Source organism: Lepidochelys kempii, chromosome 6 (assembly GCF_965140285.1).
Source record: "Lepidochelys kempii isolate rLepKem1 chromosome 6, rLepKem1.hap1, whole genome shotgun sequence".
Lineage (NCBI taxonomy): Eukaryota > Metazoa > Chordata > Testudines > Cheloniidae > Lepidochelys > Lepidochelys kempii.
In genome coordinates this window covers 10,058,585-10,086,461 of record NC_136385.1, presented here as the reverse complement: position 1 = coordinate 10,086,461, position 27,877 = coordinate 10,058,585, and the positions used below count along the sequence as shown (strand labels likewise).

Below are 27,877 nucleotides of genomic sequence, written 5' to 3'. Positions count from 1 at the left end.
GGCCGGACCCCTTTCAAGGGCCCCCCCTTCCCCCGTTGCTCTTGCCCTTGGGCCAGTCCCGCGATGGCCGCCGCAGCCGGGGGGAGCTGCCCCGCCGAGTCGCTGGGCTACTGCCTGGCCCAGCTGCGGGGCGGGGCCGAGCCCGGGCTGGGCCGGGCCCTGTTGGCCCTGCGGACCCGGCACATCAAGCAGCCCGGCGGGATCGAGCGGTTCCGGGCCCGCGGGGGGCTGGGGCCCCTGCTGGGGCTCCTGGCTGGGGCCCTCCGGCCCCGCCGCACCCTCGACCTGGCCCTCAGCATCCTGGGCAACTGCTGCACCGAGGGGGGGAGCCGGGCCCAGGTGCGGGAGCTGGGGGGGATCCCCTCGCTGGGTGAGTGACGCGGCGGGGAATCCCCGACGCGAAATGGTACGGTCCGGGGCCACCTGCCAGGCCTGGGGGTGCAGCCTGGGTGTCGTTCCCCCCCCCCGAGCCAGAGTGGTACAGTCCAGGGTTACCCTATTCCTGCCAGGCCTGGGGGTGGAGCCTGGGTACTCCCCCCCTCCCCGAGCCAGGGTGGCACAGTCTGGGGTTACCCTGCTCTGGGTCGCCCCCCCCCGAGCCAAAATGGTACTGTCTGTGGTCCCCTTGAGATGTAGTGGTATGATCTGGGGTTACCCTGCAATGGCCAGGCCAAATTGGTACAGTCTGCGGTCTCCTTGCACCTGTTAGCCTGGAGGTGCAGCTTAAATCCCACCAAGCTGAAATGGTACTGTCCAGGGCGCCCCGCAGCCGAAGTGGCATGTTTCTGGATTCTCACGGTCCAGGGTTGCCCTGCGCCTGCCTGCCCGCCCTGGGAGGTTGCATCTGGGGCCCCTGTGCTCTCACATTGTGGAACTTGGGCTCCCCCATTGGTGCCGCAATAGTGCTGTGCCTTGATTTCTCTTTTCCCTGGGTACGGCGTGGCTTGGCATTCGCCCCGTGCATGCATGGTACAATTTGGGGTCCCCACTGGTGGTACAGGCCTGTGCCCCCTCCATCTCTCCTTGGGTCTCATGTCCACCTCAGAGGCGGCTACATCTCCGCACTGGACAAGGGATCGCTGTATAAACAGCCCCCGTGCCCCACCCCGGAGGTGGCTGCACCTCAGCGCTGGACGAGAAATCCCTGAATAAACAGCCCCTTTGACCCCCCCAGAGATGGCTGCATCTCAGCTCTGTGCGAGGGATAATGCACTCACCATGGTTCATAGATGATTTCTTTCTCTCTCCCCCCAGTGATGATCCTGAAATCGCTTGGAGTCGAAAGTATCCACAACCGGACAGCACGGGCCCTGGGCAACCTGGCCATTGACGTAGAGAACCTGCAGGCTATCCATGATGCTGGTGAGTGGGGTCATGCACCCCCCCTTGCCAACCTGCGAATGGAGGATGGGGGAAGACTAGGAACTGGGATTCTTGCCCCATATTGGGGAGCCCCTCGGATCCTGCTAGCTGAAGTGTAGTACTGAGGCTCACCCCGTACTGAGCATCCCCTGCTGACCTGGGCTGGGGTAATGGGAATTGTTCCATACAGGGAGCCCCTCTCTGCTTGCTTGCATGGGAGTAATAGGGGGGCTCACCCCCATACCGGGAGCGCCCTGCTGACCTGGGGGATAATGGGGTTCACGCTTATATTGGGGAGCACACTCTCTGATCCCTTGTGGGGGTAATATTGGCGTTCACCCCGTACCAGAGAGGAGCCATGTTGGGGTTCACCTGCATACTGAGGAGTCCCCTGCTGACCTGGGAGGGGGTAATTGGGGTTCATTCTCTGGATCTGGGGCTCACTAACCCCCTTTCTCTCTCCGCCCCCTCCCAGGCGCGGTGCCACCCCTGGTTCAAGTCCTTGCCAGCTCCCAGGACAGCGAGTGCCTACAGAGCATCATTCGGGCCCTGCGCAACCTGGCCGCCACCCCAGCATACCGCCTGGCGCTGGCCCAGCAGGGCGCAGTGCGGGCCATCGCCGAGCGCCTGGCTGCCAGCCCCGACGACCCCGCCCTGGCTGCCGCAGCTGCCCGGGCCCTGCTAGAGCTCACCAAGGGCTGCAGCCGGGACTGCGCCGAGCAGCTGAGCCTGGGGGGCGGGGTGGCCCCCCTGGTGGCATTAGCCGGCCACAGCAAGCGGGCAGTGCGGGAGGCGGCCGTCTCGGCGCTGTCCAATCTCTGCCTGCAAGGGATGCTGCGGCCGGCCGTGGGCAACGCTGGAGGCGTGGCGGTGCTGGTGGGGGAGATCCGGCGCCGACGAGGGGCGGGAGCCGCCGGCGCCGTCCTGCAGCCCCTGGTCAGGGCGCTCTGCCTGCTGTGCCGGGAGGCCATGAACCGCAGCCGGGTACGGGAGGCCGGCGGGCTGGAGCTGCTGCTGGCGCTGCTGCAGGATGGGCGCCAGCGAGGCTCCCACGCCCGGGTGGTCGTGGCCTTCGTGGCCTTCTTCTACGACCAGGAGGCGCTGGAGGTTCTGCAGGCCGGCGGGCTGGTGGCCCTGCTGGTGGGGCGGCTGGTGGCCCAGGGCCAGTGGGCTGCGCGCTGCGAGGAGGAGGACAAGGAGGAGGAGGGAGAAAGCGAGGACGAGCGGGACGCTGCCTCCTTTGACTTCCCCCCCGAGGGGCGACGGGAGAGCGGGGCACCGGAAGGGGAGTCACCCAGCTTCCAGAGACTCAGGTGAGCGTCTCTCCTGGTGTGCTTGAGGCTCGCTTGAGGGGTTCTCCTCCCCACTCCCTAGTGCTCCCTTCCCCCCCCGGCCCTCCTGGTTTCCCCACCCCCTGCTTGCTCCAGTGCTCCTGACTCACTAGCTCGTCTTCCTGCTCGCTTGCTCTGGGCTCCCTTGGTTCCCCCTTCCTCTCTGCACTTGGGGCTTCCTTGACCCCCACCCCAGCTCTCACTCCTTCCCTCTTGCCACAGGTCCTGGCTGCTCTCTGAGGGTTACATTGCCAGTCCCGGCGACCTCTCCCCACAGTGGTCCCCTGACGGCTCCTTCAGCCCCACCCTCGAGCTGCAGGACGACACGCCGGGGCCTGGCCGGCTGCCTGTGGGGCTGGGCTCGCCCACCTGCTTAGCTCCTCCGTCGCTGGAGCTGGCTGCCAGGGTGCAGTGCTTGGCACCCGGGGCAGAGCTGGACTCAACTGTGGCTGATGGGAGCCATGTGGCAGAGACGCCAGGTGCTGAGGCACCGGTCCTGGCACGTTCGGCTACAGCCGGAGCTGCCAGGCACCATCCAGCAGAGTTACTGCCAGCTGCGGCACCGGATTTAGCTGCCAGGCACCATACAGCATTGCCTAATCCAGCCAGGACAGGGGAGCACAGCGCAGCCCCCATGGTGCTGCTGGCTACACCAAAGTCCCCTGGGACCAAAAGAGAGAATCTGGCACAGATTGCCCCGGATGCTGCCGGCACCGCCCAGAACCTGCAGGCTCAGTTGCCACGGTCGGCGACCCCGAATGAGGAGCTCTCGCCAAACTGCGCTCGGACTGACTTGCAAAATCCAGCATGGTTTCCGGCTGCAGCAGCCACCAAAGAGTTGTGTCCAGGCACCCTGATGTCAGCCGGGCCTGGCTGGCACGTCACGGCACCATCAGACGAGCCAGGTCCAGCGCTGATGTCGCCAATTCCCACCGGGGCCAGCCGGTCCGATCGGGCACCAAGCCCTGTTCCCGAGCGCCTGCGTCCGGCGTCGCCAATTCCCACCGCGGCCAGCCGGTCCGATCGGGCACCAAGCCCTGTTCCCGAGCGTCTGCGTCCGGCATCACCAATTCCCGCTGGGGCCAGCCGGTCCGATCCAGCACCGAGCCCAATTCCCAAGGATATACGTCTGATTTCTCCGATTCCTACTGGGACTGAGCAGCGCCTCCTTGCCGATGACTTCCTGGAGCCCCAGCCCGCTGCTTTCTCCTCGCGGCGCCGTGGCAAATCACGTCCCCATCCAGACGTGGCCCCTTCCACGCCGGCTCTCTTCCATCCCCCAGGCGAGGCCCTGGCCCCACAGTTCTTGCTGTGGGGTGGGGAGGAGGAGCTATCGGCCCCCGAGGCACCTGCCCTGCTGCTGCTGTCCCGGTTCTCCCAGGCTGAGGACCCCAGCCGCAGCCTGGTGACGGGCCCGGTGCTGCGGGGGCTGCTGACCTATGTCACCGGAGCCCCCGTCCCGTTACCCCGCTGCCTGCGGCTGCTGCATCGGCTCACGTGCAACCCCATCTGCCTGGAGGCCTTTGTGCGCTGCTACGCCCCCTCCATGTTGCGGGCCTGGCTGGTGCTGGGCGTTCCCCCAGAGGAGGCTGCCGCTGTGGGACATGAGACCCCCAGAAGCCCAGGCTGTAGGCACCAGGCTGGCAGGAGGTTCAAGGAGTTGGGTGAGTCCTCTCCCCTGCTGAGCCCCGGTCCCAGGGTATGGGGATCCCCCGCTGTGCCCCAGGGGTAGGTGAGCGCCCCAGTCCTGGGCAATGGGGGTCACCTTGCTGCATTATGGGGCTCCCAGCATCCCAGTGTGAGAGCACTCTGTCCCCGAAGAACTTGAGTCCTCTCTCCGGTAGCCCCCCACTGAGGGAACTGGGGTTTGCTCTAGGTTAATGGGGGTCTCCTGCTCCCCAGCTCAGGGTGAGCCTCCTACTTCCGCTGTCAGGTTCACAGTGCCCCGGCGTGGTACTAGGGGGAGCTGTGTGGCAGGGCGCGGGGCTGGGCAGGGAATTCTGCGCGGTGGGGGCTGGGCACCCTGCTGGGGCGGGGGGGGGGGGTTTGGAGGGATGCTGTGTCACTGGAGCTGTGGTGCCGTGGGGCGTTGGGGGCGGGGGGCTCATGCTGCAGGGGCAGGGCAGGGGGATGGGAGATCTGCGCCGTTGGGGGAGGGGCTCTGACATGCTGCTCCCCTCCCCAGGCGAGACCCTGCTGTGCAATCTGTGCGTTCAGGCTGAGTCGGCCTTCGGGGCGGGCGTCCTCACCCACATGCTGCTCTCAGGCGCCGAGGCCGACCAAGTGGCCTGTGCCGTGGCCCTGCCCCTCATCTGCAGGTGGGTGGCACCGGGGGGGGGGGTGCATGGGTGGGCAGGGGGCTGGTCATTGAGGGGCCTGGGCCCAGCTGGTGGAAGGAGGCCGTTCCGGGGGAGGTGGTGGGAATGGAGGCTGCGGGGGAGGTTGTGGGGCTGATCCAGGGAGATTCTGGGGCCATCTGGTGGGGGGGGAGGGGGAGGCTGGGGGCCGATCCGGGGACTGATCTATACCCCCCCCCGCCCCGCAGGAAGAAGTCCCTCTGCCGGAGGCTGCTCCTGGAGCACTCGGGCCTGCGCCTCCTGCTGGCTGCATTGACAAGTGGCGCCGACCCGCCCTTCACCTTCTATGCCGTGGACTCGCTCTCCCTGCTGCTGGGGGCCGCCGCCCCCCTCCCCGCCCCGCCCGCCCCCAAGCGCTCCCGGCTGGCAGCCTCCCCGCCGTGCCCCTACGAGCGGCTGGTGAGGGCGGGCGGGGCGGACCTGCAGTTCCGGCTGGACTCGGGCGCCCTGGTGCCGGCCTCGCGCCCGGCCGCGTGCGCCGGCTCCGACGTCCTGCGGGCCATGCTGGCGGGCGGGTTTGCTGAGGCCCGCCAGGCCCTGGTGCCCATCCGTGGGGCGGCACCCGCCCCCTTCCTGGTGCTGACCCACTTCCTGCATGGCTGCCGGGGCGAGCCGTGCCCGGCCCTCGGGGGCCTGTTCCCGCCCGGCGAGGGGGAGCTGGCCGAGCAGACGCTGGCGGTGGCCGAGCAGTTCCTGCTGCCCGAGCTGCAGGAGCTGGTGGAGGACGCGTTGTGCCGGGAGCACCTGCGCCCTGGCGCCGGCCCGGACCAGCTGTACCGGCTTGCGGAGCGGCTGGGCCGCGGTCAGCTGCTGCGCCGCTGTGTCCGCTACGTCCTGCTGGGGGCGGCGGAGGAGCCCGCCGGCCGGGCGGCCGCCCTGGGGCGGATCCTCCGAGTCACCGGAGACCCCCAGGGCCTGGCCCAGGAGCTGCTGGAGGTTGCCATGGAGACGCCATGGGGAATGGGCACTGATGGGACCTAGGCGAGGGGGCTGGCTGAGAGCACCGCCCATGCCCCTCTGGGTGGGGGGGAGGGGCTGGGCTTAGGGCACTCTCTGTACCCCTCGGGGGGAGGGGCTTGGGGAACAGAGGAGGTTGGGGGGTCAGGAAGCTGTGGGGAGGTTGATAGTGGGGGGGAACTGAGGGGGAGAAATGGGGTAATGGCAAGGTGAGGAATGGGTATAGGGGACCCATGCAGCAAGAGGTATCAGGGCAGTGGGGATGAGCCGCTGACCCCCAGGAAAATTTGGGATCCCTTCCCTCGGTCTATGGCACAGGGTGGGAGCCTGCCTGCAACCTTCCCTGAGGAAGGGATTGTGGTGTATTTGGGGGGGGGTCCCTACTTTTGCAGCACAGGGCACCCCAATTCCCCACTTGAGGCCACAGCGAGCAGCGGGGGGGGGCTTGACTGGAGGCTGGCGCAGGGCAGTGTGTGGGCTTTGTGTGCACAGAGATCTGCCCCCCCCCCTTGTTTCCTATGTTCCAGGTAGGGTAGGCCCGGGGGATGCTGCAGGGAATGGTGAGGGGCAGCCGGGGTTGCTGCTCTGTGCTGGCGAGGGGGTGGGTGTGTACAACGGGAGTGTATTGAATAAGCTACTGTACGTGGAGAAATACAGGGTGGGCTTCGCTACGCACATGTGTCTGTCTCCCTTCATTCTGCTGCGTCCCCCCCACCCCCGAACTGGGGAGAGAACCCAGGCTCCCAGCATCATCATCTCCCCCCCCCCCTCGAATGGGGGAGAGAACCCAGGAGTCCTGGCTCCCAGCATCATCATCTCCCCTCCACCCCCCTCGAATGGGGGAGAGAACCCAGGAGTCCTGGCTCCTACTCCCCAGCCTGCTAGACCTGATCCTGGACCCCCAGAGCTGGGGAGAGAACCCAGGAGTCCTGGCTCCTTGCCCCTGCTACTGTCTGTCCCCGTCCTCCCCAGCTGAGGCTAATCTCCCATCTCTGCACCTGGCTGGGGTGTGGCGGGGACAGTGGCAGTGTGGGATCTGCCCCCAGCCGGGGGGGGGGTGCCTGAGCCTGGAAGGGGCTGGGGCAGCACCTTTCCGAGCGGGCTGGGGACAAGGATGGGGGTGGTGGATCAGGGGTGGGGGGGAACCAGGCTGTGGACTCCCTGCTTGGCGCTGGCTGCTCTTCCAGCTGCCCCCCCCCTCCCCTCCCTGTGTCACAGGAAAGGCCTCCTGCTCAACTGCTTCCAGATGGGCTGGGGGGGGAAGGGAGGGCTGCTTCCTGAGTGTGGGGCCTGGGATGTGTCATTCCCCCCCCCAGCCTCTCCTCTGTCCCCTGCCACTGGGAGCCCCCCCAGCCTCTCCTCTGTCCCCTGCCACTGGGAGCTGTCCCAGCCTCTTTCTCCCCCCCCCCAGCCTGTCCTCTTCCACTGGGAGCCCCCTCAGCCTGCCCTCCATCCCCTGCCACTGGGAGCCCCCCCAGCCTCTCTTCCTCACCCCCAGCTTCTCCTCTTCTCCCCCCCACAGTCTCTCCTCTACCACTGGGAGCCCCCCCAGCCTTTCCTCCATCCCCTGCCCCTGGGAGCCCTCCCCCAGCCTGCCCTGCCCCCACTATCACTGCCAGGGGTCCCTCCTGGCTCCCTCACCCACCTCCCTCGCTCCTGGGATCTGCCCTTCGCTCCCCCCTCTGGCTCTCCTGGCTGGGGGACCTCTCTTCTCCCTTTCTTGGCTCCGACCCCGGCTCCTCTCCCCACATCCTGTGAACAGTCAGCCAATTCTCTCATTTGGTGACAGTTTTTTTCCCAACGTCCCAGCCAGAAAAGCCCGAGCCGGAGCCCCCCCTGGCCCTGCGGCCTCCCCACTTCCCTTAGCGTCAGCAGCAAGAGGGGAATGGCACAAGAGAGAACCCAGGAGTCCGGGCTCCCAGCCCCTGCTCTAACCCACAAGCTGCACTCCCCTCCCAGGGCAGCGCTGGCCCACTGGGGGCCCTCAGCAGGAGTAGTTTTGCCCCCCCCCAAAGGAAGAGGGGACCCTAGGCAATGGCTTAGCCTGTTCATGCCTAGCTTGGGTGGCTGGGGGGGGGGGGAGGGAGGGAAAGAGAAGAGGGGTCCAGGCTCCCAGCCCCACCAGTTGCTGGTCCCAGCTCCCCAACCCATGGGGATGGAACCCAGGAGTCCGGGCTCCCCGCCCCTGCCCCAGCCCGCTAATCCCCACTCCCCTTCCTTGGGGGGTGGAACCCAGGAGTCCGGGCTCCCCATCCAGCCACCACCCACTCGTCCCCACTCCCCTCCCTTGAGGGATGGAACCCAGGAGTCCGGGCTCCCCATCCAGCCACCACCCACTCGTCCCCACTCCCCTCCCTTGGGGGATGGAACCCAGGAGTCCGGGCTCCCCATCCAGCCACCACCCACTCGTCCCCACTCCCCTCCCTTGAGGGATGGAACCCAGGAGTCCGGGCTCCCCATCCAGCCACCACCCACTCGTCCCCACTCCCCTCCCTTAGGGGATGGAACCCAGGAGTCCGGGCTCCCCATATAGCCATCACCCACTCGTCTCCACTCCCCTCCCTTGGGGGATGGAACCCAGGAGTCCGGGCTCCCCATCCAGCCACCACCCACTCGTCTCCACTCCCCTCCCTTGGGGGATGGAACCCAGGAGTCCGAGCTCCCCCGTCCCTGTCCTGACCCGCTGGCCCCTGGCCCCTCCCTCGGGGCTGGAACCCAGGAGTCCGGGCTCCCAGCCCCGCGCGCCGAGCGATGCCCCGTTGCCATACATGGTCAGCGCGCAGGGGCCGGAGCCGGGCTCCCTGGCTCTCCGGGAAGACGCGTCACGGGGCGGGAGGGGATCGGGGGGGGCTCTGCCTCCATCCGCCGCTGGGGCCGGGCCGCCATGGACGACCTGGGTAAGGGACCCGCTGCCAGGCTGGGACCCGCCGCGCCCAGCCCGGCCCCAGCCCCAGCCCCTCGCCCTACGCCCGCTGCCCCGCTCCCTGTTCCCCCTCCTTCCCTCCCTTCCTTCTCTCTCTCTCTTTTTCTCTCCCTTTTCCTCCCTCCTTCTTTCTTTTTTTCTTTCACTCCCTTCTTTCCCTCTCTCCCTCTTTTCTCTCTCCCCCTTTTCCTCATTCGCTCCCTTCTTTTTCTCTCCCCTTCTCTCTTTTTCTCTCCCTTTACCTCTCTTTCTCTCTCTTCTTTCTCTCTCTCCCTCTTTTCCCTCTCTCATTCACTTCCTTCTTTTTCTCTCTCCTCCTCTTTTCTCTCTCTCATTCGCTACCTTTTCCTCTCTCTCTCTCCCTCTTTTCTCTCTCCCATTCACTCCCTTCTTTCCCTCTCTTTCTCTCTCTTCTCTCCTTTTCACTCCTGTCTTTCTCTCTTTCTCTTCCCCTCAACTTTTCCTCTCTTGCAGGCTGCTTTTTGCTCCCATCCATCCTTCTCTCCCCCCCCCCCCCGCCGTTCCCCAGAGCGGGCAGGGCATGGGGAAGGAGGATTTTTTTGAGGGGGGGTGCGTCCCCCCTCCCCAGCCTGTCTCCATCTGGAGGAGAAGGAATTTCTCACCACATTCCTGTGGCTTCGTGGGGCCTGGGGTGGGGCCCAAACTGCAGGGGGCGCTAATAACCAGGGACCTCCCCCCCCCAGCACCCTCCCTGCTGCCCCCCTCAGAAAGTTATACCCATGTGCTGCAGGGTTCCTTCTCTTTCACCCTTAACACGTGTGTGGGGGGGGGGGGCTGTGCCTTAGGGGGCGGGGGCAGTGCTGAGGTGGGAAGAAATGGGGGGCTGTGTCCCGGGAATGTGTCCCAGGAATAGGGGTGGGGGTGGGCTGTGTTATTGGGCGATGGGTGGGTGTTTCACGCTGCGGGGAGGCTGTGTCCTAGGAAGAGTGTTTGGGGGCTGCACCCCAGGAAGGAGCCTGGGGGGGCAGGGCTGTGGGAGGGGGGTCCCAGGATATAGGATCTGGGTTGGGGGGGTCTGAGTCCTAAGAGCAGGGGCTGGATCCCAGGGGAGGGAGCTAAACTGGGGGGATGGGGTGCTGAGCTGTGGGGTGCTGAGGTTGTCCATCCCCAATCCAGGTAAGAGCCCCAGTGAGTCCTGCAGTGAAGACATGTCTGTGCCGGGGTACGGGTGTGGGGGGTCACTGAGCCCCCCACCCCAGGATTCCCCCCCTTGCCAGATTTCCCCAGCACCCCCTCCCAGCAGGAGTGTTGCTGCCCTCTCTTCCTGGCCCCAAACCAGCAGGGTGGGGCGGGCAGCCCACAGCAGGTGTGACCAGGACTGGGGGAACCACTGGGTGAGGAGGGGTTCTGGCTGCGGGGGGAGCCATGGAGGCTGGATGGTCAACCCTCACCCTGGGCTCACTAAACCTGAATCTCACTTTCCCCCTCTGTCCCCTGGTCTGGTTTGTTATTGTAGGGTCTCCTGTGACTGACAGAGGGACTGTATTCATTGTGGTTTGTTGTTGTAGGGTCTCCTGTGAGGGCTGTGACCACAAGCAGTGGTTTGCTAGTGTAGGGTCACTTGGGAGGGCTACCCATGCTGGGTTATTATTGTAGGGTCTCTTCCGGACCTCCAGGGCTTCTGACACTCCTTTGTTATTGTAGGGTTGTCCACAAGGACTCCTTTATTTTTATATGGTTGCTTGTGGGCCTTGAGGCTGAACACCTCTAATTGTTTGCTGCAGGGACATTTACGAGATTGCTTTGTTATCGTAGGGTCTCTTGTGAGCACAAGGCTCTATACACTGGTTTGTTATTGTAGGGTGGCTCGTGAGCAGCAGGAGCTGTTTGGTTGGGTGGGGCCTCGTGTGAGATATGGGTGGCATGTGCTGGTTTGTTATTATAGGGTCTCGTATTTACACACGGTTTGTCATTGTAGGGACTTAGATTTACGCATGATAGTTTGTTGTAGGGAGGTGAATTTACACACAATGGTTTGTTGTTGAAGAGTGCATGGAAGCACTGGGGTTACAAGCTCTGGTTTATTTTTATAGGGTCTCCCATAAGCAGTTGCTGAGAATACTGCTTTGTTGTTGTAGGGTGCCCATTATTGTAGGGCCTCCTGTGCATGCTGTGCAGGTTTGTTATGGTAGGGGGACAATGGGCACTCTGTGTTATCGTAGGGTCTCCTGTGAGCAGAGCAATGGGTTGTTATGGTAGGGGGGCAGTGGACACTCTGTGTTATCGTAGGGTCTCCTGTGAGCAGAGCAATGGGTTGTTATGGTAGGGGGACAGTGGACACTCTGTGTTATTGTAGGGTCTCCTGTGAGCAGAGCAATGGGTTGTTATGGTAGGGGGGCAGTGGACACTCTGTGTTATTGTAGGGTCTCCTGTGAGCACAGCAATGGGTTGTTATGGTCGGAGGGACAGTGGACACTCTGTGTTATCGTAGGGTCTCCTGTGAGCAGAGCAATGGGTTGTTATGGTAGGGGGACAGTGGACACTCTGTGTTATCGTAGGGTCTCCTGTGAGCACAGCAGTGGGTTGTTATGGTCGGAGGGACAGTGGACACTCTGTGTTATCGTAGGGTCTCCTGTGAGCAGAGCAATGGGTTGTTATGGTCGGAGGGACAGTGGACACACTGTGTTATCGTAGGGTCTCCTGTGAGCAGAGCAATGGGTTGTTATGGTAGGGGGACAGTGGACACTCTGTGTTATCGTAGGGTCTCCTGTGAGCAGAGCAATGGGTTGTTATGGTCAGGGGGACAGTGGACACTGTGTTATTGTAGGGTCTCCTGTGAGCACAGCAATGGGTTGTTATGGTCGGGGGGACAGTGGACACTCTGTGTTATCGTAGGGTCTCCTGTGAGCACAGCAGTGGGTTATTATGGTCGGAGGGACAGTGGACACTCTGTGTTATCGTAGGGTCTCCTGTGAGCAGAGCAATGGGTTGTTATGGTCGGGGGGACAGTGGACACTCTGTGTTATTGTAGGGTCTCCTGTGAGCAGAGCAATGGGTTGTTATGGTAGGGGGGCAGTGGACACTCTGTGTTATTGTAGGGTCTCCTGTGAGCACAGCAATGGGTTGTTATGGTCGGAGGGACAGTGGACACTCTGTGTTATCGTAGGGTCTCCTGTGAGCAGAGCAATGGGTTGTTATGGTAGGGGGACAGTGGACACTCTGTGTTATCGTAGGGTCTCCTGTGAGCACAGCAGTGGGTTGTTATGGTCGGAGGGACAGTGGACACTCTGTGTTATCGTAGGGTCTCCTGTGAGCAGAGCAATGGGTTGTTATGGTCAGGGGGACAGTGGACACTGTGTTATTGTAGGGTCTCCTGTGAGCACAGCAATGGGTTGTTATGGTCGGGGGGACAGTGGACACTCTGTGTTATCGTAGGGTCTCCTGTGAGCAGAGCAATGGGTTGTTATGGTCGGGGGGACAGTGGACACTCTGTGTTATCGTAGGGTCTCCTGTGAGCAGAGCAATGGGTTGTTATGGTAGGGGGACAGTGGACACTCTGTGTTGTCGTAGGGTCTCCTGTGAGCAGAGCAATGGGTTGTTATGGTCGGAGGGACAGTGGACACTCTGTGTTATTGTAGGGTCTCCTGTGAGCACAGCAGTGGGTTGTTATGGTCGGGGGGACAGTGGACACTCTGTGTTATCGTAGGGTCTCCTTTGAGCACAGCAATGGGTTGTTATGGTCGGGGGGACAGTGGACACTCTGTGTTATCGTAGGGTCTCCTGTGAGCACAGCAATGGGTTGTTATGGTAGGGGGACAGTGGACACTCTGTGTTATCGTAGGGTCTCCTGTGAGCACAGCAATGGGTTGTTCTGGTCGGGGGGTAGTGGGCACTCTGTGTTATCGTAGGGTCTCCTGTGAGCAGAGCAATGGGTTGTTATGGTCGGAGGGACAGTGGACACTCTGTGTTATTGTAGGGTCTCCTGTGAGCAGAGCAGTGGGTTGTTACGGTCGGAGGGACAGTGGACACTCTGTGTTATTGTAGGGTCTCCTGTGAGCAGAGCAGTGGGTTGTTATGGTCGGGGGGGACAGTGGACACTCTGTGTTATCGTAGGGTCTCCTGTGAGCAGAGCAATGGGTTATTATGGTCGGAGGGACAGTGGACACACTGTGTTATCGTAGGGTCTCCTGTGAGCAGAGCAATGGGTTGTTATGGTAGGGGGACAGTGGACACTCTGTGTTATCGTAGGGTCTCCTGTGAGCAGAGCAATGGGTTGTTATGGTCAGGGGGACAGTGGACACTGTGTTATTGTAGGGTCTCCTGTGAGCACAGCAATGGGTTGTTATGGTCGGGGGGACAGTGGACACTCTGTGTTATCGTAGGGTCTCCTGTGAGCAGAGCAATGGGTTGTTATGGTCGGGGGGACAGTGGACACTCTGTGTTATCGTAGGGTCTCCTGTGAGCAGAGCAATGGGTTGTTATGGTAGGGGGACAGTGGACACTCTGTGTTGTCGTAGGGTCTCCTGTGAGCAGAGCAATGGGTTGTTATGGTCGGAGGGACAGTGGACACTCTGTGTTATTGTAGGGTCTCCTGTGAGCACAGCAGTGGGTTGTTATGGTCGGGGGGACAGTGGACACTCTATGTTATCGTAGGGTCTCCTTTGAGCACAGCAATGGGTTGTTATGGTCGGGGGGACAGTGGACACTCTGTGTTATCGTAGGGTCTCCTGTGAGCACAGCAATGGGTTGTTATGGTAGGGGGACAGTGGACACTCTGTGTTATTGTAGGGTCTCCTGTGAGCAGAGCAGTGGGTTGTTATGGTCGGGGGGGACAGTGGACACTCTGTGTTATCGTAGGGTCTCCTGTGAGCAGAGCAATGGGTTGTTATGGTCAGAGGGACAGTGGACACTCTGTGTTATCGTAGGGTCTCCTGTGAGCACAGCAGTGGGTTATTATGGTCGGAGGGACAGTGGACACTCTGTGTTATCGTAGGGTCTCCTGTGAGCAGAGCAATGGGTTGTTATGGTCGGGGGGACAGTGGACACTCTGTGTTATCGTAGGGTCTCCTGTGAGCAGAGCAATGGGTTGTTATGGTCGGAGGGACAGTGGACACTCTGTGTTATCGTAGGGTCTCCTGTGAGCAGAGCAATGGGTTGTTATGGTCGGGGGGACAGTGGACACTCTGTGTTATCGTAGGGTCTCCTGTGAGCAGAGCAATGGGTTGTTATGGTAGGGGGACAGTGGACACTGTGTTATCATAGGGTCTCCTTTGACTGCGGTGCTGGGTTGCTTGCCCAGGGTTCTGGTGAGGGCTGAGTCGGGCTGGTGTGTGATCTGTGGTCTTGCCCCTCCCTGGCTTGGCTGCTCCTGGCTGCTGGGGAATGAAAAGGCCTCTGTGGGGCTCAGTCTGTGGTGGAGAATGTTCCCACAAAGGAGTGATTGTATGAGGGGGGGAGTTGGCTGGGGTGGGAGAGGGGCAGGGGCGCTCTCCCCGCATAGTCAGTGGTGGCCCCCCTGTGGTGCTAGGAGGTGCAGGGAGTGGATGGGGGGCTCAGCAGGGGTTGCCGTGCTGCAGGGAGTGGATGGGGGGGCTCAACGGGGGGCGCTGTGCTGCAGGGAGTGTGGCGGGGAACTGTCCCTTCACGGAATGTGCTAATTCCAGTGCCCCTCTGTCCCTCCTCCCCATCTGCCCCCCCATCTCCTTCTGTCCCGTCTCCTTTTCCAGGGGGCTCTGGCTCCCCTTCTTTCCTGCTTCGCCCCCGTATAGTGGTGTTTGGTACGTACTGTATGAGCTCCCCATGTTCACAGCACACGTGGCTACTCCTGGGGCACTGCCTCGGGGAATCATTTGTATTGCTAAAGGTTGAATCTGTTCTTGGGAGAGGAGTGGGGTCTAGTGGTCAGAGCATGGGGCTGGGAGTCAGGACTCCTGGGTTCTATCCCAGCTCTGAGAGGGCAGTGGAGTATTTTGGTAAGGGGAGGGGGGGGCTGGGAATCAGCAATCCTGGGTTCTATCCCAGCTCCGGGAGGGTAGTGGGGTCTAGTGGGGGATAGAGGATCAGGACTCCAGGGGCCTTCCCCCAGCTTTGGGAAACTACAGATCTTGATGCTAATTCCACAGCCCCGGGCCTGGGCATCCTCTCTTCCTTTTCTTGTCCCTTGTCTCTGCTTCCCCAAGCCCCTGCTCCCTCTCTGTGCCCCCTCCCCCCCCCAGCAGTCCACCCCAGATCCATCCTAGCCTCTCCCCAACCCCCCACCTCTCTCTGCTCCCCCGACAGATGCCCTGCTGGCTGATCTGGAGACCACCACCTCTCACATTTCCAAGCGCCCAGTACTGCTCACGGACTCTGGGGCAGCCCACGCTAACGGGCTGGGGCAGGATGGGACGCCTGAGGCCAGGCCCCCTCCTCCACCCTACAACCCTCAGCAGCAGGTAACACTAGGGGGGTACTGCAGGGAGTGGGGCGAGGGCTTAGTAGGGGGCGCTCTCCTCTGTCAGTGCTGGCCTGGCCCCAATCTGCCAGCGCAGTGCTAGGGGGCACTGAGCTGCAGGGAGCTGGGACGATCAATCCCTGTGCAGCTGTTCATCAGGCTCTGCACCCCACCCCAGAGGTGGCTGCATCTCCCTAGTTAGTCTGAGACCCAGCAATCTCATGTCACTGGTGAATAGAGGCCCATTCAGTGTCTCCTTGCACCCCCTCATGTCTCTCTCTTTGCAGGCCATGTCCATGGACCCTCTGCCTGTCTCTGCCCCGCCCAGCGGGGGCGATAAAGAGCATCTCTACAGGTGGGTCCCAAGCACGGCAGGGTTAGGTCTACAGGGGCGGTACTGGGAGGGAGTGAAGGGTATGAGTGTGGGTAAGGAGCTGGGGGGGAGCTCATTGGGGGAAGGGAGGGAGAGACTGGCAGGGGTGGGGTGTGTAGGGCGGGGGAGAAGTAGGTGGGAGTGGAGGGGTGGGGGCAGGGGAGAAGAAGCGGGCGGGGGTGGGGTTTCTGGAGCAGGGGAGGAGAAGTGTGCGGTGGGGAGTGTGGGGTGGGGAAGGAGAAGCGGGTGGGGATGGGGCAGGGGTGGCAGCAGGCAGGCCTCCCCTTGGCTTTGGCCCAGTCCCTGCTGGCCATGGTCCAGCTGCTCCATTAAGAGGCTCCCTATAAATAGCGTCTCCATCCCGCCCTGCCTCCCCACTGCTCCCTGGGCTGGGTGGGAGCTGGCTCCTCCCTGCGAGGTGGCTGGGGGAGGGGGGCTGCTCCCCGCACTCTACTCACCCTCTGCTCCCCCCCAGCACTGTCTGCAAGCCCCGCTCGCCCCGGCCCAAGGAGCCAGCCGCGCCACCCTTCTCCTCATCCAGCGGGGTGCTGGGTGCCGGCCTCTGTGAGCTGGACCGGCTGCTGCAGGAGCTCAACGCCACACAGTTCAACATTACAGGTAGGGCGCTGCCAACCTCTCCCCGGGCACTGCTGCTTTGGCGCACCGCCGCCCCCCTGCTGGGCTGGGATCCGGGCTCCCCTCCGGGGCACCGCCACCCTCTGGGCCGGGATCCAGGCTCCCCTCCGGGGCACCGCCGTGCCCTGCTGGTCCGGGATCCGGGCTCCCCTCCGGGGCACTGCCTCCCCCTGCTGGTCCGGGATCCGGGCTCCCCTCCGGGGCACTGGCATGCTCTATTGGCCTGGGATTGGGGCCACTCTAGGCCTTAGCATCTCTCCCTATGGTTGTGAAATATTTTCCCCTGGTGGATATGCTTGGTCACTGCAGGCAACTAATGGAAACACTGTGTATGTATGTGTGCGTTTGTCTGTCTGTCTGTCTTTTCCCCAGACGAAATCATGTCCCAGTTCCCATCCAACAAGGGCCCTGATGGGGAGAAGCGGAAGGAGAAACCAGAGGATGCTGGGGAAGGGGGGTCCCCAAGCCAGTGAGTGACCCTCCCATTTCTGGCCGTTGGTCCTTGGGGTTAAATATCCCACTGGTTGGGAGTCCAGACTCAGTACTGAATGGGCAACACCCCAGAGGTGGCTGCATCTCAGTGCCAGGTGAAGAATCCCTGTATAATCAGCCCCTGCACGCCCCCCCCCCCCCGAAGAATATGCATTTCAGGCGCGGTGAGGGATTCCTGTATAAACAGCACTGGGAGCCTTTGGTGGGAAGTTGTGGGGCCCAATGACCATGCTGTCGTTTCCCTCCTAGCTCGGCTGGCTCCACCCCCCCTCCTGTGAAGCCATCAGCCACATCTGCTACCCTGGAGCTGGACAAACTCATGGCCTCATTGTCGGACTTCAGAGTCCAGAGCAACGTGAGTCTGGTACAGAGGCACTACAGGGGACAAGGCTCAGTCTGGGGGTGGGGGCTAATGGGATTCGGACTCTTCCTGTCCCGCAATGGGATCCAGTAAGTGTGGGAGTAAAAGAAGCAATGGGGGGAGGGGGCACGTGTGTGCAAGAGGAGGGACTTGTGTGTGTGTGTGTGTGTGTGAGAGAGCAAGAGCGAGCAAAGGCTGGTATGTGGACAAGGGAGAATGTGTAGAAAAGCATGTGTGAGAAGTGGTGTTTGCAAATGTATGCACAAATGAGGGTTCAATGGCGTGTCTGAGTGAGCCTCTAAATGATCATGGAAGAGCAAGTGTGCTAATGAGCAAATGCACATGAGTGTGCAAGATGCAGTGCATGCAAATGAGCATGGGAGAGTGTGTGCACAAGGGGCAGTGTGTGCAAATGAGTGAGCAAGGGGCAGTCTGTGCACATAAGTGTGCACAATAATTAGTGTGAGAGTCAGTGTGCAAGGGACCCTGGGTCTGTGTGGATGTGGAAATGAACGTGCAAGAAAGAACATGTGGGAATAAGTTCATGAGCCCACAGGCGTGCACTCAGTATATGTGTGCAAGCAAGTGCAAAGGTTGGTTTGTGTGTGTGTAAATGGGGGTGCAAGAAAGAGCGACCCAGCAGGTGGGCAAGGGAGTGTGGAAGTGGCTGTGGCAAGTATCTGGGCGTGGGTGAGAAGCCACAGGTGTTGGTGCCAACATGGGTGATGGGGGCTGTGATTGTGAGTATGAAAAAGGACAAGGTGGTGCACAAGCGCGTGCCCTCTCACAGGGGAGCCAGGAGGGGTGAGTCTGGGGGACAGCTGGCAGCTGCCTGGGATCAGACGTGGCCTGGTGAGATCACCCGTGTGGCGGGCAGCTGACTCTGACTGTCCCCTGCCTACAGCCGCCCTGCGGGAGCCCAGGCACCGGGCACATTCCTGCCCTGGCACCAGCCTTCTGGCAGCCCACACTCTGGTATGTGGCTCAGCCTGGCCTGCTGCTGTGTGCCGTGTGGTGCTGTTTGGCACTGGACAGTGCTGAGGACAGTGCTGAGTGCTGTCCGTGGGACAGGGCAGGGTGGCATTCTTCTGGGTGTGGTGATGCACAGGGCAGCATCAGGCTCTGTAGCTTGCTGGGATGGTGCTGCATGGCATTGGGTATTGTATAGCATGGCATGGTGCAGCCCAGTGCTGCCGGTTTGGCCTGGTGAACAGGTGAACACAGCGAGTGCCTGGTGTGGGATTCTCTGTCTAACCGGAATGGGTGTGGCACCGAATGCCAAGGTAGGTAACAGATGACTTGGCGTCGTGCCCCATATCCCAGCAGCAGGGTACAGCGTAGTGCAGAAACCTGTATTAGTCTGGCATGGCACTGTGACGTTCCCCTGGTGTTATCTGGACTGGTGATCTGCTAGGTCACTCCAATCCTCAACTCTGGGAGCCAGCCTTACCCTGCTCTGCTGTGAGAACCCCCACTCCTGGGCTGTTCATGCACAGCCACTGGCATGTAAGATGCTCCCTGCTACGTGAGTGAGCACTTTTGGCCAGCTGCTGCTTGGATTGTGCAACCGAGTGACACTAGCCAATAGCTCCGGTCCCAGGTACAACCCTAGGAACCTCCGTCTGGCAGTGTCCAGTTATGCCCACTAGACTCTGCAAGCTCATATGAGTTTGTCAATTTAACAAAGCAATTGCTATGTACCAGGCTTGTTATCCCAAGGGGAGACTCTGACACACTGCAAACCAAACGCACTGCTTCAGGTAGAATAAACAAAAAGATTTATTAACTACAAAATATAGATTTTAAGTTATTGTAAGTCAAAGCACAAGTCAGATTTGGTCAAATGAAATAAAAGCAAAACGCATTCTAAGCTGATCTTAACACTTTCAGTGTCCTTACAAACATAAATGCTTCTCACCATAGGCTGGCTGGTTGCCCTTCAACCAGGCTCTCCCCTTTGATCAGCGCTTCAGTCACTTGGTGGTGGTGGTGTCTGTAGATGGAGGTGGAAGAGAGAGAGCATGGCAAAATGTCTCTCCCTTTTATCATGTCCTTTCCTCCCTCTTGGCTTTGCCCCTCACACCCCTTCAGAGTCAGGTGAGCATTACCTCATCGTAGTCCCTGACTGACCAAGGGAAGGGGGATGACTCACTCGAGAGCCCAGCAGATCCTTTGTTGCTGCCTAGGCCAGTGTCCTTTGTTCCTGTGAGGCTGGGCTGGGTTTGTCCCATACATGCCCTGATGAGGTGTGAACTGCCCCTCTGCTCCTGGAGAGATTTTGCCTGGGCTTGTTTTAAGCCGTGAGGACACATTTTCAGCCTCATAACTACATACATGAAATCACACACCTATTACAACATGTTTACAACATCACTATAACAACAATTTCTATAACATCACTACAACAACAATGCTCAGTTCCATCATGAGCCTTCTGAAGACACCCGACATGACAAACTTTGCAATGGCTACCACGCAATCATGATAAGGATGAACATGGGGATGCAGGGTGTTCCCCCGAGGTACAGAGCATCACCTGGCGTGGAATGGTGGCTGGCATGGCCTGTGGCATGGAATGGATTGGGGTGGCATGCTCTGATCTGCCCTGGCATGGGTAAGGGGGTGCTGTGGTACAGACTGGCCAGCACACACCATGGCTGGGTGGCAGAGGCTGTGGCCAGGTTTGGGGTGGCTGGTTGGCGTAACGCCTGGCACAGTGAGTTGGGGGCAGGGAGTTAGGGTGCTGTTTGTGGCCATGGGGCACGGGGCGTTGTGGTGCTTCAGAGGCTGTGTGGCAGGGATGGGCACAATTTGGTGTCCTGTGTCATTCCTTGGAGGGGTGGGGGGGAAGATGGGGGCAATGAATGGGATGCGATCGGTGCTTTGTGGAACAGTTTGGTGTCATTTGTGGTTACGGCTCCTGCAGGGCCATATTCAGCCCTGCCTCGTGCCAATATGGGCAGCTTGGTTTGGCACCGTGTGGTGTGCCCTGCATTGCTCTCCGTTGGGACACAGCGTGGTGCTGTATCACCCGGGCGCCTTTTGGTTCATGTCTCAGCACTCATATCACAGCCGGTTCCCTTCCAGCTCCCAGGGGTCTCGGCCGCGCCGCCCCCGGCCCCCGCCCGAGTCTCCCTGGCGCAGCAGCCGGTGATGTCATCCGTCTGCCCCAGCCCCTCTGGGCCGCCTCCCCCAGGAGCGCCGGCCCCGCAGGGTGGCAACTTGGACAGCATGCTGGTGATGCTGCAGTCGGACCTGAGCCGCCAGGGGATCTCCACCAGCACCAAGGGGCTGTGTGCCTCCTGCCAGAAACCCATCGCTGGACAGGTGAGGACAGGACTGGGGGCACCTGGGGGGGAAGGGGGAGGGGAAATCAGGGAGGTGGGTACAGGACTCAGGGGCTGGGGGCGCGCAGAGGAGCAGGGCACTTGGGAGCAATCAGGGGTAGGACTGGGAAGTGGATTAGGGGAGGACAGATTGGGGAGGGGGCGGGGTCAGTTTTGGAAGGGGAGGGACAGATTGGAAGAGCGGGTGGGAGATGCGGAGGATGTGGTAGGGCACTGAGTGGACGGCGGATGGGACCATGCAGCACTGGGGAGGGGGAGGGTGGGGGAAAAGGAGGAGCACCAGGTGGGGTGTGAGGGGGAGGGGAGGCAGGTCAGGGGAGGGGCTATCTGGCGGACGAGGAGGGGTTGGGGGAAATGGGGGGAGGGAGGAAGGGGCCTGTGGAGGTGGGAGTCCAGGACTAGCGAGGGGAAAGGGAGGGGCCAGTGTGGGAAGTTGGAGAAGGGAGGAGCTGAGTCTTTTGTCCTCTTGGTAGTGGGTGTGCATCCGTCTATCTATCTATCTGTCTGCCCTCCCACCCGCCCTTGCCCAGGTGGTGACGGCGCTGGGCAACACCTGGCACCCCGAGCACTTCGTCTGCACCCACTGCCAGAAGGAGATGGGGGGCAGCAACTTCTTCGAGAAGGATGGCGCCCCCTACTGTGAGAGGGACTACTTCCAGCTTTTCTCGCCCCGCTGCGGCCTCTGCAATGAGCCCATCCTGGATGTGAGTTGGCCACGCAGCACCCTGCTGGTGCCATTCCCTCAGAGCACAGTGCAGTGCAGGAGAATGCAGTGCTGCACAGTGCTGTGTGAGAGCGCACAGTGCCGTGCAGTGTTATGAAGTGTGAGAGCACAGTGCCAATGAATGCAGTGCAGTGTGAGAGCGCACAGTGCCATGCAGTGTTATGAAGTGTGAGAGCACAGTGCCAGACAATGCAGTGCAGTGTGAGAGCGCACAGTGCCATGCAGTGTTATGAAGTGTGAGAGCACAGTGCCAGACAATGCAGTGCAGTGTGAGCGTGCTGTGCAGTACCTTGTAGTGTGACAGCGTTAGAGCATGCAGTGACATTCGGTGTGAGAGCACAGTTCAACACAATTCAGCGCAGTGTTAGTGTAGTGCCACACAAGGCAGCACATTGCAAAAGTGTGAGACAGACACCGTGTAGTGCATGCAGTGATACACAGTGTGACAGAGCAGTGTGCCACATGGTGCAGTGCAGCACTGTAGAATGCAGTGCTATATACTGTGGTATAGTGCTATAGAGTGTAGTGCGAGCAATGCAGTGACTGAGTGCAGTTAAACACAATGCAATGCAGTACTGTATGTAGTGACTGCATGCAGTGAGACCCAACAGCATGTGTGGTGAGGCTATAGAATGCAGTGCACTGACTGCACTGTTATGACATGGAATGTAGGGCTGCAGATTGCAGTGTGATAGGATACAGTGCACTGACATAAAACAGACCAGTACAGATTGCCAGTGCAGTGCTAGAGAAGGCAGGGTAATGCCTCAGAAAGCAGTGAGAATCTATGGGATGCAGTGTGCCATGATGCAGGGTGACACAACAGTACACGGAACACTGCAGGGCAATGCAGTGTAACATAAGGCAGTGGGTGTGGATGGGGAATTGGCCATGCAGCGCCAGAGTGTAGTGTGGTGCAGTGGACTCTAGGGTGGTAGCTTCCCCTTCAGGCAAGTGGGGTCATCTCACCCTGTGTGATGAGACACCCCCCGTGAAACAACCTGAAACTGAGACCACTGTGCCTCCTTAACTCTCCAGCCTGGGCTGTCTCTCACAAAGCTATGCCAGTGACAAGCAGCAAACCCCTCCAGGTGCTGTGATCACTCAGCCATCAGCATGGGGAGCCCCACACCCAGCAAAATTGCATGAAGGCTCTCTCAGCCAGGCATGAAATATAAAGAGAGAGGCACCAGCCAATCACCCCAGTCCCCAGCCTTGCACCCCAGAAATATACCGTCTTACACTGCTCAAGACTCTCTTGGACAGTGAAAGCTCATTAATTAGTTTGCCACGCCAACAAAGGGTAGTGGACATGCGATGGCCCTTGTTAACCTGAGCTGAGATTCCCCAAGCACTTCAACCAAAACTGCACTGTTTTAGGCAAAATTTAAACAGATTTATTAACTACAGAAAGATCGATTTTAAGTGATTATAAGTAGCTGGCATAGAGCTCAAAGTTGGTTACAGAAGAAATAAGAATAAATTTGCACTCTAAAGTCTACAGACTAAGCAAGATTTGAGTCAAGCAGTTTCTCACCCTAATAGATGGTACCGGCAGCTCACAGTTCTCAATACACAGGCTGGATTCCCTTCCCAGCCTGGGACCAATCTCCCTAGTTCAAAGTCTTTGTCTTCCAGATGCTCTTGCAGGTGTTGAGATGGGGGAGAAGAGAGGCCAAGTGATGATGTCACTCTCCCTCTTTTATACTTTCCTCCAGCTGCCAGAATGATCCTTGCTGTGATGTGGGTTAGGCGGCTTTCACTGGGTACGTGCCCTCTCTGAGGGGTCTCTGGGATGGCCACTGGAAGAGTCAATTCCCCTTAATGGGCCATCAACACATGTCTGGTTGGTCCTGATGTAAATCTGTCTTACTAGGCGCTCCTTTGTTGCCTCTCAAAGGCTCGCTGTGGGCGATTCCCAACCTCACCACCTATTTCAGTAACACACACATAGCAAAATTTCATAACATCAGATACAATGATCACATGTCCAATCCAACGGGATAGCAATGTTCAATGGCTCAAGACTTCTGAAATGATACCTCACAAGCCATACGTTGTACGAAACACTTCATAATCATACTGCAGTGGTGAATGTGGGGGGGCCCAGGGTGCTATTTTGAGGCACAGAGTGTCACACCCTGACTCTGTCCCTTCCAGAAAATGGTGACAGCTCTGGACAAGAACTGGCACCCGGAGCATTTCTGCTGTGTGAAGTGCGGGAGGCCCTTCGGGGAGGAAGGTGAGTGAGCACCCCTGCCCCACTGTATCCCACATCTCAGGGGACCTAGGCTGCGCCCCAGTAACCCCTCCAAGAGGCAGACCAGTCCCCCAACTAGCATTGCCCCCCACTGCAACCTCTCTGTGGGAGCACCCAGACCCCTCACTTGCAGTGACCCTCCCCAGCCTGCTGCAGTGCGGCCAGTCACTGAGGAGCGCACTGCACCCTGCTCTCTGTCTCCCCCCACAGGCTTCCATGAGAAGGACGGCCAGCAGTACTGCCGCCAGGACTTCTACGAGCTCTTCTCCACGCGCTGCCAGGGCTGTGGCCAGGCCATCCTGGAGAACTACATCTCGGCCCTCAGCGCTCTCTGGCACCCTGAGTGCTTTGTCTGCAGGGTGAGCCCCCCCGTCCCCGCCCGGGCACAGCGCTGTGGGGCTGGAGGGGAGGGGGCAGTGGGGGAGGAGGTGGGGGAAGAGGGCAGTGCAATGTTGGGGTAGGAGGGACCATGGAGGGAATAGGGGAGGGGCACTCTGGGGGATGGGGGAGTGCTGGGAGTATGGGGAATGTGCAGTGCTGGGGGGGGAGGAGATGGGGAAGCACAGGGGAAGTGGGGGGATGGGGCAGTGGAGAGGGAAGGTGCAATGCAGGGGGAGGTGGGGGGATGGGGAGAGGGCAGTGTGGGAGGAGGCCAGGGAGGGAATGCAGGGGATGGGGAATGGGAGGGGAAGATGCAGTGCGAGCAGTGGTGGGGGAGGGGGCAATGTGGGGGATGAGGGGACGGGGCAGTGCAGGGGGCTGTGGGAGTGTGGGGAAGTGGGGGAGGGGCTGTGGGGGATGGGGCAGTGCAGAGGGAAGGTGAAATGTGGGGGGAGGTGGGGGAGGGAGTGCAGGGGGATGGGGAGTGGGAGGGGAAGATGCAGTGTGAGCAGCGGCGGGGGAGGGGGCAATGTGGGGGATGAGGGGACGGGGCAGTGCAGGGGGCTGTGGGAGTCTGGGGAAGGTGGGGGAGGGGCCGTGGGGGATGGGGCAGTGCAGAGGGAGGTGAAATGTGGGGGGAGGCAGGGGGAATGGGGAGAGGGCAGTGTGGGGGGAGGTGGGGGAGGGAGTGCAGGGGGATGGGGAGTGGGAGGGGAAGATGCAGTGCGAGCAGTGGTGGGGGAGGGGGCAATGTGGGGGATGAGGGGACGGGGCAGTGCAGGGGGCTGTGGGAGTGTGGGGAAGTGGGGGAGGGGCTGTGGGGGATGGGGCAGTGCAGAGGGAAGGTGAAATGTGGGGGGAGGTGGGGGAGGGAGTGCAGGGGGATGGGGAGTGGGAGGGGAAGATGCAGTGTGAGCAGCGGCGGGGGAGGGGGCAATGTGGGGGATGAGGGGACGGGGCAGTGCAGGGGGCTGTGGGAGTCTGGGGAAGGTGGGGGAGGGGCCGTGGGGGATGGGGCAGTGCAGAGGGAGGTGAAATGTGGGGGGAGGCAGGGGGAATGGGGAGAGGGCAGTGTGGGGGGAGGTGGGGGAGGGAGTGCAGGGGGATGGGGAGTGGGAGGGGAAGATGCAGTGCGAGCAGTGGCGGGGGAGGGGGCAATGTGGGGGATGAGGGGACGGGGCAGTGCAGGGGGCTGTGGGAGTCTGGGGAAGGTGGCGGAGGGGCCGTGGGGGATGGGGCAGTGCAGGGGGTGGAGGCGGGGGGACGCGGAGGGGCCCAGGCAGGGAGAGGCGAGGGGAGGGAAGCCGGGGCAGCGTGTGGGAGGGGCGGGGCGTGCACTCACCCCTCCTGCCCCTTCCCCCCCCCCAGGAGTGCTACGCGCCATTCCTGCAGGGCAGTTTTTTCGAGCATGACGGGCGGCCCTTCTGCGAGACACACTACCACAAGCAGCGGGGCTCGCTGTGCTGGGGCTGCGAGAAGCCCATCGCCGGGCGCTGCATCACCGCCATGGCCCGCAAGTTCCACCCCGAGCACTTCGTCTGCGCCTTCTGCCTCAAGCAGCTCAACAAGGGCACCTTCAAGGAGCAGAACGACAAGCCCTACTGCCACCCCTGCTTCCTCAAGCTCTTCGGCTGAGCCCCGCCCTTCTCCAGGCAGGCCCCGCCCCTGGGCCCAGCCACACCCCAGCAGGCCCCTCCCCCTGTCCTAGCCACACCCCCAACCGGCCCCGGCCCCTGGCCCAGCCACACCCCATCATACCCCGCCTCCTGGCCCAGCCACACCCCAGCAGGCCCCTCCCCCTGTCCTAGCCACACCCCCAACCGGCCCCGGCCCCTGGCCCAGCCACACCCCATCATACCCCGCCTCCTGGCCCAGCCACACCCCAGCAGGCCCCGCCCCTGGCCCAGCCATGTTGGGCAAGCCACGCCCCACCCCACAGCCATGCTTCAGCAGGCCATGCCCTGGGCACATTCACGCCCCGGCAGGGGGCACCTCACAGCAAGGCCACGCCCTGGCAGGCCCCTGAGCTGGCATAGCCACGCCCACCGTCTCTGAGTGGGGGAAGGAAAGGCCATGGTCCCCAGCACAGGCATGTCAATCATTGCCAAAGGCTGGGTAAGCCACGCCTCCCAAGACACCCTGGGAAGCACCGCCTCTTTCAGAGCCACACCACAACCGGCCGGGGCCAGCACATCTGCCATTCCTCCCATGCTGCTGATAGGTCTTGCCCCCCACAAGCCACCTGGAGGCCCCGCCCCCGTGCTAAGCAGAATTCGAACCCCAGGCCCACAGGGGATGGGCACTGGCCATGGATCACCTTGTCCAACAAGAAGGCATGGTCATTGGGGGCAGAGAGGAAGGGCCACCAGCCTAAGGCCTGCCTTCAATGGGGTGTGCTGTCTGGGCTAAGCCCCAGCCCCTGGGCACAGCAAAGTAGGGGGAACGTGGCTTATTTTTTCCAAAACTCACGTTGAAATGTCATAGGATCACAAAGTGTCTTCAGCTCTGGGCTGGGGGGGTGTGGGTGGGGAATGTGGGGGGGGGGCGTAAAATGGGGTAGGTGGGAGATAATTCAGGGGAAGGGGAGAAAGGGGTTTATTACAAGCACAAATAAGGGAGGTATTTTATACTCATGCTGATGTGTTGCTGTTCAAACACAGTGGGGGTCTCTCCAGACCGGCACCAACAATCCTCACCCCCAACGCTATGTGGCTGTTAAACAGCCGCTGCGCCCTTCCCCAGAGGTGGCTGCATCTCAGTGCAGGGTGAGGGATTCCTGTATAAACAGCCCCTGTGCCCCACCTTAGAGGTGGCTGCTTTGCAGTGCCGGGTGAGGGCTCCCTGTATAAACAGCCCCTGTATGCCACCACAGAGACAATGGGGTGGGGAATAGGATTGGAGGCCTTTCCCCTCTAGGGGGTGCTGGTGTGTGGAGGGGTGATTGCCTGCGTATGGGGATCCTACTGTGTTCCACAATGTGTCTTGTCTTTTATTTTGCTTTTTATACACTCAGTTACGCTGACGCTTTAAATATTTATTGTAATTTTGTGGCTCTTTTAAGGAGCGTTCATGACAGCACTCTGGGCTCTGTTCCAGCTTGGAGACAGGATCGGGAAGAGCCAGAGAGCCTGGGGGCCGAGCGTAATGCGTCCTGTGGGGGGAGCGGGATTGTAGGCAGAGAGCGTTCTGATCTGAAAGAGGGCAGCGGGAATGCTGACGAGACAGAAGAGATCAGGGAATGAGACACGGGGCCTTTTCCCTCTAAGGGGCACCAGCTCTGATCCATCCCAAGCACTGGCTGGCTCAAACTGTGGGCAATAGGCCAGGGGCCTTTCCCTTCTAGGGGGCGCTGGTCCCAGGTTACTTGCTGGGGGAGTAGGCAGGATTGTATCAGGGTCACATTTCTTCTTTTCTTTTACTGTATAAGCCCAAAATGCTTCTTCACTCTCACTGCTGTCAGGTGCCCAGTGGGCGTCGGCACGCATGGGTCATTTCTACCCGGCGTGCACTCACTGCTGTATCCATGGGTATTACAGAATAAAAGCCACGTTTGAATAAAACGCTGTGTGTGTGTGTGTGTAAGCGAGAGAGCACAGTGCTGCCCCCTGCTGGAGGGTATCAGGGCCCCCTGCGTGTGTATCCTGGGCGTAGGATCATCATGCGCGTGTATCAGTGTTCGGGGGGGGGGGGGAGTGTCAGAGATTCTGGCTCTGGGAGAGAGCTGGGGGTTGGGGTGTGGGCTCCCGCCGGACGGCACTTACCTCGGGCAGCTCCCGGTCGGCGGTGCAGCGGGGCTAAGGCAGGCTCCCTGCCTGCCCCGGCCCCATGCAGTTCCCTGAAGGGGCCAACAAGCCCCTGTGGCCCCAAGTGTGTGAGTGCAATAACGAGCCTGATCTTAACGGCCTTACCGGTCACGTTCCCCTTATTACTTGGTTCAGCTCCTTCGTCTTCCATGGAGCCACGCAGGACAATGCTCCCC

At 60.9% G+C, this 27,877-nt stretch overlaps 1 protein-coding gene across 9 annotated transcripts; it reads left to right on the top strand.

Annotated features, from left to right (window-relative positions):
- Positions 1–49: 49 nt before the first annotated feature.
- LOC140913642 (transforming growth factor beta-1-induced transcript 1 protein) lies at positions 50–26,417 on the top strand. Of its 9 annotated transcripts, none has more exons than XM_073350374.2 (14): positions 50–370; positions 1,255–1,362; positions 1,838–2,675; positions 2,916–4,357; positions 15,171–15,325; positions 15,612–15,679; positions 16,173–16,315; positions 16,706–16,802; positions 17,075–17,180; positions 20,274–20,513; positions 21,064–21,237; positions 23,418–23,499; positions 23,728–23,876; positions 25,267–26,417. In XM_073350374.2, exons 1-14 carry the CDS (start codon positions 64–66, stop codon positions 25,531–25,533), a joined length of 4,176 nt encoding a protein of 1,391 aa, XP_073206475.1. In that variant the 5' UTR covers positions 50–63; the 3' UTR covers positions 25,534–26,417. The 9 variants fall into 9 exon arrangements, 8 of the variants coding, with proteins under 8 accessions (XP_073206475.1, XP_073206478.1, XP_073206480.1 ...); XM_073350375.2 differs by having other exon boundaries at positions 321–406; XM_073350376.2 differs by lacking the exon at positions 50–370 and adding an exon at positions 840–932.
- Positions 26,418–27,877: the final 1,460 nt, after the last annotated feature.